At 36.3% G+C, this 12,966-nt stretch overlaps 1 protein-coding gene across 1 annotated transcript in view; it reads right to left on the reverse strand.

Annotated features, from left to right (window-relative positions):
- The window catches only part of ANTXR2 (ANTXR cell adhesion molecule 2), a 153,830-nt gene that overhangs the window by 95,620 nt on the left and 45,244 nt on the right, over positions 1-12,966 (reverse strand). Inside the window, exon 11 of the mRNA XM_007999005.3 lies at positions 4,453-4,531. Within this exon, the coding sequence (XP_007997196.3) occupies positions 4,453-4,531 (79 nt within the window). The remainder of the gene's footprint in view (positions 1-4,452; positions 4,532-12,966) is intronic.

Consider the following 12,966-nt stretch of genomic DNA (forward strand, 5'->3'; position numbering starts at 1 on the left):
TTTTGAAAGGCATTTATTATTATTTTTTTTTTTTATTTTTTTTTTTTTTGAGACGGAGTCTCGCTCTGTTGCCCAGGCTGGAGTGCAGTGGCCGGATCTCAGCTCGCTGCAAACTCCGCCTCCCGAGTTTACACCATTCTCCTGCCTCAACCTTCCGAGTAGCTGGGACTACAGGCGCCTGCCACCTCGCCCTGCTAGTTTTTTGTATTTTTTAGTAGAGACGGGGTTTCACCGTGTTAGCCAGGATGGTCTCGATCTCCTGACCTCGTGATCCGCCCGTCTCGGCCTCCCAAAGTGAAAGGCATTTAAATCTTCTTTAACTCTGAGCAGTTTTACAGACCCTGGAAGACTATCTTTCTCAAGGCCCTGGGAGCCATTCCTTTGAGATCATCAAGGGAGATAGTGCCCCTATCACATGGTCTCTGTAGAAGGGGTGAAACCTAATATCAGTGGCGCCTTGCTCCAAGTTTTGCCACTACCTCCTATTAGGAAGGTAGGAGAAAGTTTACTTTTCCTTTAGGTAAGGTCAATTAGCAGATACTGGTGGCCTATAATTCCCACCGTCCCAGCTTTGAAAATTCTCCAAATTTTTGTTTGATCATAGTTAAATTCAATCACTTTTCCCTCTTGCAACAGTCTTGAATAAGGTCTTCCTTGCCTGTTTAATTTTGCCCAGCGCATTTTTTTTCTTTGACTCTATGTACGCCTCCCCACTTCAAAATGACATTAACTCTAAATTCTCCCATTTTCCCTCCCCTTCCTACAACCTCAGCAAAAGTAAAACTTAAATTTTTACTTCCAGCACTGATCACTCACTGAGATGTGAAACTATAGCTACAAGTACCCGCTTGACACTGCCAACCTCACTTACAGAACATGTATACAGTGAAAATTCTTCCCATCTCCAGATTTACCTCTCGCTTTGGATGTTTCCAATGGCAGCATCATTCTTCCAGCCCATGAGATTCAATATTTTGGAATCAAACATTCCCCCATAACCACCAGTAAGTCACTTTATAATATGTATTTCTTCATTAATACAATTTATATGGCTATTTCTAGGACTATTTCTACCACCATCAGTCAATTTAGAAACTAAAGTTTTATGCCTATATTCTAGCATTTGCTTCCTAAAAGCTTTTTCTGTGCCTTGTTTTTCTTTTCCTGTCCTTTCTCTTACATGTCACTACTAATTTAATCTTCCTAAAATAGTATGTTTCACCATCACATGTGTGTCCTAAGCCCTTTAAAACCATATTATTATTTATTGGAGTCAGACCTTGTGATTTCTCAAGCCAATAAAACCTGAAAAAAAAGCTTCTCACATAGGCTTGCCAGCTAATAATTCTGCCAAATAACAGCATACAAGGAAAAAGAGAAAAGAAGAGAAGCAGGAGGAGGGAGAGGAATATGAGGAAGGAAGAAGAAAGGACTGAAGGAATAGGGAGAAGGAAGGTGGGAGAAAAGAAAGAAGGAAGTATGGAATGAAGGAGGGAGGGAGGGAGGGATGGAGGGAGGGAAGGAAGGAAGGGATAAAGGAAGGAAGGAAAGGAGGGAGAAGTCAGTCCTGACAAATTAAGTATATTTCCTCAATCAAAGGATATTTTAAAATTAAAATGGGACAAAGAATAATTTCAAAATAAAAGAATTATTTCAAGTTAAATAAATCTAATAATATGAAAAATATAATCCATTTTCTTTCCTTTTTTCATTTCAGCACCGTAGAATTTGGGAATCACAGCCTGTAGGATGAACTCTAAATTCAATTTGGTTTTTTAGGTTGTTGATAATCTGGTCTAAATTTTCTATTTCCAATCATTTCTTCCACTTATATCTACTCCAGTCAAATGCATCTCCTCTCAATTTCATCAAGACATTCCCACCCCATTTGCTCTTTCTCTATAACATGCTCCCTGTCCTCTTTCTTTGCTGACATCCTAGTCTCCCTTCAAGGCCCTGTCTGAATTAGTTCCTCCACAACCATAAAACCTTTCTCTGTTACTCTTTCCCTTCTTGCTCTAAGCTCCTGGAAGCCATTATTTCCCAGTAAATATTATGTGGAATTTTGTTGCCTAATTTATTCCATCCATTTATCAACAACTAACAACTCCAAAGTTTGTATGTACAATCCAGACCTCTCTCAGAACTCCAGACTTGCATATCCAGGGGCCTGACATTTCCACTGCGATGGCCAATAGACATCTCTCGTTCAACCCCACCACAACTGAACTCCTCCTTGTTCAGAAACTGCTGTGCCTGATGACAATTCATCCTTTTGTTTGGCAAAACCACAGTTGCTTTTGCATAAACCTAATAGTTGCTCAGGCAAAAACACTTGGAACTATTCTTAATTTCTTTCTTTCTCTCACATCCTACATCTAATCTGTCTAGGGATCCCATGGACTTCCCCTATAAAATATATTCTAATTCAACCCTTTCTCACCATTTCCAGTTTGATCACCCCCGTAGGGCCATCCTCCCCTGGGTGGGGAGGATTCCTGCATTGCTGAAATAGCCACAGAATTGGGCTTGATGTTTCCACTTTGCTGCCACTCGCAAAGTCTGTTTTCATACAGCAGCCAGAGTGATCCTTTCAAAACAGTGAATCAAATCATGTCACCTTCCAAGGTCTTCCTGTTTCACTCAGAAGAAAAGCTCAGGTCCTGACAATGACTACATACCCTACAGGATCTGCCCTGCTCCTGCCACTCTCTCCTCCTTATCCGGAGGCTTCCACTCTCCCTGACTACTTTCACTCCAGCACACTGGCTGGTTGCTCTTCTTGAAACTTGCCAGAGACTTGTCACCTCAGGCTTTGCTCTAGCTGTTCCCTCTGTGTGCAGCACTCTTCCCTTAGATGGTCTGCAGGGCTCACTCCCTTACCTTCAAGTCTTTGCTCAAAGCCTTGTTAGTGAGAATCACCTTGACCCCTTCTTGACTTTTACAGCTTGCTCCTTTCCCCTCACTTCATCACTGACACACCAATGATCCTTTTTCTGGAATCTCCCCACTCTTAAACCATTTGAGACATATTACCCTCACTCAGGAACAAGACCTAGAAAGTGTTCCTTAAAGCGCACAACCTATACATCCCAGACGAGTCATTTAGCTTCAGCATCCTTGCATGTGAAAATCATGCATTGTTATAGGGTAGGAACAAAGACCTGTTTTCCTGCTTGCATGGAAGAAAGGAAGAAAAAGACGGTTTGGAGGTGTAGAATAGGAAGACGGATGAGGAAGGAATGCCATTTCAGTGAGCTAAACACTGAGAAACTACAAACCACAAATATTTGTAATTTCAACCACATCCTGAGGGACCAGAAAACCAGCAAACTGCAACATCCCCAAAACCTACAAAATGCAACAGGCACTAGAAATGGGAGGAAAAAAAACCCTCCTCAAAAAGCACAAACACAAAAACAAAAAACCTAGCTATTTTCAAAATAGAAGTAGGTGTTGGCAAAGACTTATCCAAGGAGTTAAAAAGCGACTCAAGGGTCCATAAGATATTCCTTTTACCTGAAGCATTGTCTTACAATGAGAAATACAACTACCTCTATAAAGATAACATTGAATTGTTGTTTTGTTTTGTTTTGTTTTGTTTTCTGTTGGAAGGGTGTCTCCTGAATCAGTAGATCAAAATACGAAACCATGAAACTGTGAGATGTGAGAAAATGTTTAGGTTTAGGATTTTGGTCTTTTGGAGGACAGGAATTTTTCTTTTTTTGCTTTGATTTATATATATTTTACAAAATATACTCAGAAATAATAACCACGTGGTTAGTCTTATTTAATGCTTCCTGTTTCTATGTTTAATAATATAATATTGAAACTTTCTATAAATCCACAAAATTAAATAAAAGGAAGAAAATGTGTACTGAATGGAGTTTATATTTCAAAATACTGCATTTAGGCAATGCAAATCAGTAATCTCAAAATATACATTTGATGTGGTTACAAACTAAGATAGTACCAAGCTGTCAAAATCAACCACCTTATTCAGAAAGCACCAATATTTTAAATGAACAAAATAATAAAGTCATATATTAAGATACAATAATTTGATTTCAAACCATGATAAATGTCTTAGATACTGGAATCTAACCTGGAATCTATAGAAAACATAATTTCTATATTTAATGTTTTAAGAAAAAAAGTGCTTCATTCGCAAATTATTCTCTTACCTTATCTTGATTTTAAATATGCCTTTTGAATTCTATAAATATCAAAATCAAATGCATACTACCTTAAAGTTCATATGAAAGGGAGCTCAACATAAAAAAAAGCAATGTCACCCAAAACAAATTCTATGCAAAATTTTTCCTTATAGTGGTCTTCAATGTTATTGTTTGCATCTCCTTTATTGTAGTCTGCAACAGCATGAAAGATCCATAGATTATTTCTGGATGGAATTAATTTTAAAAGATAATCTTTATGCAAACTTTTACTTACACATTCTGTGGCTGTGACAATTAATGAGCCTGAGATAACAGATTTTCCTCCATTAAAGCTCACTGAAACATCAAGAGTTCTGAAAAATAAATGAAGAAACAATAATTTTATACACAATTAAAACCAGAGGAGTAGGAGATTTTTATTTCCTTACATAATTCAAAACCAGCCAGAAAACATACTTAAAGAATACGGGTCTTGAACTCCTGACCTCAGGTGATCCACCCACCTTGGCGTTCCAAAGTCCTGGGATTACAGGCATGAGCCACCACGCCTGGCATGGCCAACATGCTGAAACCCTGTCTCTAGTGAAAATACAAAAATTAGCCGGGTGTGGTGGCAGGCGCCTGTAATCTCAGCTACTCAGGAGGCCGAGGCAGAAGAATTGCTGGAACTTGGGAGGCAGAGGTTGCAGTAAACCGAGATCATGCCATTGCATTCCAGCCTGGGCCAACAACAGTGAGACTCGGTTTCCAGAAAAAAAAAAAAAAAGAAGAAGAAGAGTCACAGCTTTTGGTAAATTATGCCAGCTTTTTTCTTCCTTAGTTCTAGTCTGTACTTATTAGTAAGGCAAACTTATTAAGTGGTTTAATTGTTTCTTTACAAAGTAGTAACAGAAATACAGACATTAAGAAATTTCTCAATCCAGAAAAATGCCGACGTTGTTTCAGATTCACAAAAACCTTCAAAGAAAGAAAAGCTTTAGATCCCATTTAGCCTATTTTCCTGTCTCTAGGTATTACTACTAAGAATATGAAACTGGAAGCAATAAACCAGTCAAAAATAAAATATAAAGAAAGTGAATATGAAAGACAGCGACAAAGAAAAGAAAGGAGAAGGATTTATTTGCAGGTATTTGTTGTAGATGGTCCCAAGATATTAAACCATCCCAACGAAGGTACAAAGAAGAGATAATAATTTTTGTTCCTAGCTAATAAATATTATAGTTAAAATATAGTTCTTACTTTGAAAATATGATTTCAAATTCTAAAACAAGTAATAATCATTAAAATTTCATTAATTTAGATTGATTATTTGGGATTAGTTAGCCTAGAGTTAGTAACTTTTTATTAAAACAATAACTAGAACAAGATATCAAAGGAGAAAAACATGACAAGAGGGTTTGTACAGAAAGAGCTCTTTTCCAAAACAGTTTACAAAGGATATTATCATATGATTGGTTTGCAAACAAATCAAAGCCATCCATCCATAGGCCAAGCATGGTGGCTCAGGCCCATAGTCCCAGCACTTTGGAAGGCTGAGGTGGGAGGATTGCATGAACCCAGGAGTTTGTTGTAAAAAAACAAAACAAGGCAGTCATTTCTTCAGAATGAGCAATTAGGTTTAAGTTTTCTTTCTTAATACGCCACTTGACCTTCTGTGTTGGAATAGTTCAAAAGTACAGTTAATTAGATGTAAACATCCAGAATTCTCATTATTTTCTGGATTTAGCTAAACCATTTTTTTTTTTTTTGAGATAGAGTCTCGCTCTGTCGCCCAGGCTGGAGTGCAGTGGCGCGATTTCGGCTCACCGCAACCTCTGCCTCCCGGGTTCAAGTGATTCTCCTGCCTCAGCCTCCCGAGTAGCTGGGATTACAGGCACGTGCCACCACTCCTGGCTGAGTTTTGTATTTTTAGTAGAGACAGGTTTTCACCGTGTTAGCCAGGATGGTCTCGATCTCCTGACCTCGTGATCCACCCACCTCGGCCTCTCAAAGTGCTGGGATGACTCTATCTCAAAAAAAAAAAAACACGGTTTAGCTAAATCCAGAAAATAATGAGAATTCTGGATGTTTACATCTAATTAACTGTACTTTTGAACTATTCCAACACAGAAGGCCAAGTGGCGTATTAAGAAAGAAAACTTCAACCTAATCGCTCATTCTGAAGAAATGACTGCCTTGTTTTGTTTTTTTAATGACTAAGCATAATCAAATAAAATATTGTCTTCCCTAGTTCTTAATTCCTCTACTTTAAAGCATGTGGCCGGAATCATCTGACATGTTGGCATGGTTTTATTTTTTTGGAAAGATAATTTTGATTCATAATAATATATGATTCTTGCAGGTAATCTTACTGATTCAACTTTAAGGGATCAGTAGACATTGACTGAGGTTGTTTATAATCGGACAGTTAAAATTCACCAGAAACAAACAAGTTCTCTAATGAAGGAAACATTCAAACTTTTAATGCTTAACAAAATGAAATGAGAACAGAAGATATAATTTTAAAACAAAGTTTACTCTTTCCTATAGTAGAAATGCATGCTGATATGATCTTGTAACTGACCAAAATAACTGCATTCTCTGAAAATCTCAGTCTAGTATAATGTGGCTGGTGGGAAAAAAAAAAAAAAAAACACTGAGTTCAGTCTCCACAGATATAGAAATCCTCCTCTTTTTGAGAGTAGTAGTAGCAGCATGATCAAAATGTAACCATAAACACCACTCACAATTACAGGCAATTGTTGATTTCTTACTAAGAACCAGGCACATTAATTCACCTTCTCATTTAATTCTCACAGCAACCTACTGAGGTCAGCACTAGCATCATCTCAATTTTGTAAATGAAGAAACAAGCTTAAAAAGGTAACTTGCCCAAATATTGGACTTCACTGACTCTGTACTCAAAATGCTTTCACTTCTACAACATACTACTTTAATCCTCCACATGTACCTTAGGGTCTTATATTTACATTTCTCTCATTAACATGAATCTCAGTTGAATCTTCCAGCCTTTTACTACATTCACATATTTCTCATGGTTAACTAGAATGGCATTTACTATATGCTAAAGAAATATATTTATTTGTGAATATATACATGAATATGTGTGTATAGATATATGTACGTTTTCTGTGAAAATTTTTCAGAAGCGTTGCAAATATGAAAAACACAGTTACATCAGCTTTTAAACTTTGCTGCTTCTTTTAGAAAAACATTTTTGAAATTATTGGGATGGTATTGGCACCATCATTAAGCTAGTGCCTTTGCCCAAAGCTATGCTACTCTTTTTCTGGCACAGGTTGAGAAAACCACCCCCTGTAATCCAAACCAAATTCTGTGAGCTTTCTTTGCCTCAAGACTCAATTATACGTATTTAATGTTTTCTGTCATATTTTATGTCATTTATGTTACCATCTATGGATTGTTATTCCTACTCTCACATAACTTCTACCTCTGGTTAGTATGTTTCTGATAGTGGAAACCATACTCTCAGTTACAGAGGCTTTCTTATGGGCCAAATGTATTAAAACAACATTGTGTTTACTTAGTTGCAAACATATATGGGAGGCAAGAGAGCAGTTCATTTTTATTTGCCCCAAGGATCTAGTAATATTGAAAAAGGGGATTTGGGCGAATCTGGAGTCCTGAGTTTGAACCCTCATCACTCTATTTTTAATCTTCCATTTCTCAATGTGTAAAATGAGGAGAATTGTACCTATTTCAAAGTTGTTTTGAGGAAAAGAACTTGGTAAAATAATATACATAAAATATACAAACAACGCCTGGGACACAACAAGCACTCCACAAATTACTGTTAACACCTGGATATTTTTCTAATGAATTATTTAGAATATCAAGGTACTTTTTAATTAAAAAGTACCTTTAATAAAAAAGGACCTTTTAGATCCGAGCTAAGAAGCAATGTATATAGCAGCAATAAAATCATTATGTGATACCTTTTGTTTAATTTAATAAATTTCTATTCTGCTTACTGCCATATAAAAATATTGTAAGCTAAATTATTTTAAAAATGTCTACCATATAATGTCGGGAAGTTTCATGTAAAAATTTTTTTCAACGCTATATTCTTCCTGTTATAAAACATGACCTTGATTAAATCCAACATTATAGCTATGTTGAGCTCTGTGCTTAAACCTCAGGCCTAAAATCACACTCTAAATTGGTTTAGGAATATTTGCCAGTAAAATCACTCAATCAGTCACTTATTCTATTACTAGCTAATTGAACAAGTACTTATTAATTGATTGTAGTAGCAATGATAATTGGGCTGTATTGGTAAAAGGGCTGCTGTAACAAATAACACAAATTACAATGTAAATAAAAGGAAGCCCCATAAACAATTACAAAAGAATGTGATATTAATAAAATAGGTCTAAGTACAGGGGTTCTAGAGGGTCATGTGGGAGATACAACAGACTTGGCCTTGGCATGAGAGCATTAGCAAAGTTTTCCTGCAGGAAGTCAATGACAGGATAAAGCTTAAAGAATGATCAGAAGTTAGGAAAAGAGATTAGAAAGGAGTCCATGCAGATGGAGCACTCCGACAGGGTGGAAGGCAAGAAAGGGACAGGGACAGAACAGTCAAAGAAGTAAAAGTGATTCAGTACTCCAGTAACAAAAGAGGGTGAGAGTAAGAATGAAATGGCTCCAGGTTGAAAAGGGGAGCAGAGGAAAGATCATTGAGTCCCTGGATGCCATCTTTAGACATCTGGAATTCTTCTTAAGAGTTTTAAGTTTGGTAGAAATATAGTTAGAATTGTGTTTTACAAATGTCATTCTTGTTACAGTGTAAGGCAGGTGTCTGAAGAATAAATTTCAAAAGTAGAAAGACCAGTTAAGAAAGTCTCAGTGTACTTGAAATAAGTACCAAAGTAGAATTGAACTAAAATAGTGGCAATGAGGCTAGTGTGAAAACAAAAACTGAGACATATTAGGAGTCAGAATAAAAAGGACATGGACATTTATTGGATGTAGGAGGTGAAGAAGAAGAAAAAAGGATGACATCAAAGTTTCTGTCTTACACAAGTAGGTGGGCAGTCTTGCATAGGGAACACAGAAGGAGCAAGTTTGAACAGAAGGATGTGAGTTTAATTTGGGACCTCCAAGTTTAAGGTGCCTACAGAAAATCCAAGTGACTTTGTAGACATTTGGATAGTAGACATTTGGACAGCAGACTTAAAGCTAATAAAAAGATCTTGCCAGGAAATTTGGAGCTCATCAGGAAGAAAAAGGGAGACATAGAAAGGGTGAGTTTATAAGTCAAGTATCCTCAACCACGATAAAAACTGAGGAGACACTGGGCACTGTGACTCACACCTGTAATCCCAACACTTTAGGAGGCCAAGGTGGGTGACTGGCTTGAGCCCAGGAGTTTGAGACCAGCCTGGGAAACATGGTGAAACCCTGTCTATACAAAAAGTACAGAAAATTAGCAGGGCATGGTGGTACATGCCTGTGGCCCCAGCTACTCGGGAGGCTGAGGTAGGAGGATCACCTGAGCCAGGGAGGCCCAAAGTGCAGTGAGTCAGATCATGCCACTGCACTCCAGCCTGGGTGACAGTGAGACTCCATCTCAAAAAAAAAAAAAAAAAAAAAAAAAAACACTGACAGTTAAGAGACTGTAAAAAGAAAAGTAGTCTAAAGAGATATCTGAGGAGAAAGAGGAGAAACAGCTAGGGTGAGAATATGAAGTCACAAAAGACAAGGGAAAACCTTCTGAGACAAGAATGGTACCTGGTACAGATAATACAGGGAGGTAAGGGAAGATAATGCTGGGAAATGGCAACTCTTTCAACTTAATTTTCTATAAATTGTTTCTACATTGTTTAATATTTCTTACAAATATCTTAATCCATGCTTTGCTCCATCATTAAAATATGTTTTTTCAAAGTAGGATAGAAGAAAGCTTAACAACTTAATGTAACAAAAAGATTGACTAAAGTACACTTTCATGTCAACTGACAATTAATTGTAATAAAATTAAATTCAAATGTACTAAAGTCATTCCACATGAGAAATTATTAAATAGTACTATGATATATAATTAAGTAAATAAAACTCACTGAGTCCTAATAGTCACATACTTGTATTTAATGTCTAAAGACGCATGACTGTTCCAAAACAGGAGAATGGCTCAGTGCCATATGTCAAAGCTACTCTGATCTGAGAAATGTTATACTCCATGAATTATGATTGACATTTCAATCCACAGTAACCTATTTGCAAAGTATTCATTTGCTTCTGACTTTATGCATATCCAATAAAAGATTGTCATTTTATGATCCATTAAAAAGGATGAAAAAATTAAATAAAATTGTGAAAGACATTTGCTGGAAGTAATAAATGATTTACCTCCAATTTGCACATACTGAAAATTAAACTGGCAACTACTCAAAAAGTTATTACAATTATGGTGACTTAAGATATTTTGAAATCAAGTGCTACTATTTAATGCTCTGCAGTGCTTTTTAAATGATAGTTTTATGTATGATAAAGATTTTAAGTTGGAAGATAAGATTCCATATTCATCAATAGTTTAAAGGCACCCCTTCTAGTAATGAGTTTATATGTAAATTAATGTTTTGACTAAGGATACTTTTTTAAAAGTGGCTAAAAGATTTTTGAATTAAATGATTTATTTTAGTATATCTCAATAGGTGTATATAGGTAAAACAAAAATTGCAGTTAGCAAGATTTCTAGATTTCAGAAGGAAAAAGAGCTATATTCAGAGATTTACTGGACATCACGGGAAAGCTGTATTATAATTGTTCTGAGTATTGCACTAAAAATAAGCACTTACTATTTGTTGTGTGTTTTTTAAATAATATTCTTAAAAGACACTTCAAAAACAATCATCCAGTCAGTTTAGTGCCTAAATCAATCAAATTTAGCGCATTTTATCCAAAAATTTCAAGTGCCTTAGTGATATGGTTTGGCTGTGTGTCCCGACCCAAATCTCATTCTTGAATTGTAATTCCCATGTGGAGGAACCTGATAGGAGGTGACTGGGTTATGGGGGTGGTTCCCCCTATCCTGTTCTCATGATGGTGAGCAAGTCTCACCAGATCTGATGGTTTTAAAGTGGCAGTTTTTCCTGTGCTTGCACTTCTCTCTCCTGCCACCATTTGAAAAAGGTCCTTGCTTCCCCTTAGCCTTCTGCCATAACTAAGTTTCCTGAGGCTTCCCTAGTCATGTAAAACTGTGAGTCGATTAAACTTCTTTCCTTTATACATTACTGAGTCTCAACAGTTCTTTATAGCAGTGTAAGAATGGACTAATACATTTAGTAATAATGAAAAGCTTTGATAATATAAAATTTAGAAGCAGATATGTAAGAGGATTTAAGTACCTATTTCAGGAATATCCTCTACATCCTCATATAGGTGTCCATCTTTAAATACTTTTCATGATCCAGACATCTACCAAATAATTCTAAATTTTAGAAAGTTCTTCCTTATTTTGATCTGAAATTTGCTTCCCCTTAACTCCCACCCTTTTTCCTCCTGTACCTATAAAGAGTAAGTCCAATCTGTCTGTTATGTGACAGATCTTCCAATGTCTTGAGAGTTAATGCATCACATCTGAATAGTATTTTTTTCAATATTTTAAATTGTGTCCATTTAACATTTCCATATGTGGTGACATCTTATTAGCCACCCCTCCATGTGTTCATGTGTTAAAAGACATTTCCAGAACTGTATATAATATTTAGGATGAAGAGGCAATGCGATTAGGTGAACTTATCGCATTGATAGATATAATCTGAAAACTGCACCATGTGAAGGAAAAGAGAAATGTTCCACCAAGGAAGTGTGGGGTAGAGAAACAGAGAAAGCCTTTTGCTTTAACCCATATCATCATGATTCTAGTGTTTATATTCAAATAAAGACATAACTAATGTCTTACTATCCATGATTTTTCAAAAAAATAAAATCTCATTCCTTACAAGAAGCAAAAGGAATAATGTGTGGTTGTATCACCTGCTACTAACATAAGAGAATTAGGGATTGTATAGACACACACACACTTACAGATGTAAGTATGCTTTTGGAAAGAACAGAAACTACAGTAAAGGCAGAATTTATCTAACCAAGAAAGAGAAATAGAATTCATCAGTTTTATTCCAGGAAAAATAGATTGAGCTTAACACAGAAAAAGAAAGTTGAAGAAAATAAAAAGATTCTATTAGGAAGCCAGGCTCTAACCTCAACTCTGCTACACTGTTCATCTCAATGATCCTTCAGTTTTCCTTGAAATTTTCCACATACAGTGATGTCCCACCACTTCTTACTCAAAACACTCTGTCAAGTGTCTTCCCACACTGCCTTTTAAGAGAACTAATACTATCAGTTTCATCTGATTTAGATATTTATTTCATATTTGCCAGAAGATTCTGGCCAATGTTTTTGAAAGCACATGTAACTATACCATATGCCTCCTTAAATCATCTCCATCAAACAAACTGTAGGATAAGACTCCGGTTCATTCTGTTCTGTTTTTCTTTCTTCACAATGTGTTTATGTATATTTACCCAATTTGTTCTGTTCTTCTTGCCAAATTACAGGTTTGAGATCTCAACTATTGCAAAACAGCTGTGCTATTGTTGATGTCTCACAGAACAAGGGTCAGAGAATAAACCCATGTTGCAAATACTTGTAATACTTGCCCATTAAACTGTGAGGCTAGTGCCCTGGATTAGGGAACATCCAAAGAATGTCAGAGAATGCATCCTATTCAAATTTAAGGAAGACAATTTGGCACAAAGGA

The sequence above is a fragment of the Chlorocebus sabaeus genome, chromosome 7 (genome assembly GCF_047675955.1).
Source record: "Chlorocebus sabaeus isolate Y175 chromosome 7, mChlSab1.0.hap1, whole genome shotgun sequence".
Lineage (NCBI taxonomy): Eukaryota > Metazoa > Chordata > Mammalia > Primates > Cercopithecidae > Chlorocebus > Chlorocebus sabaeus.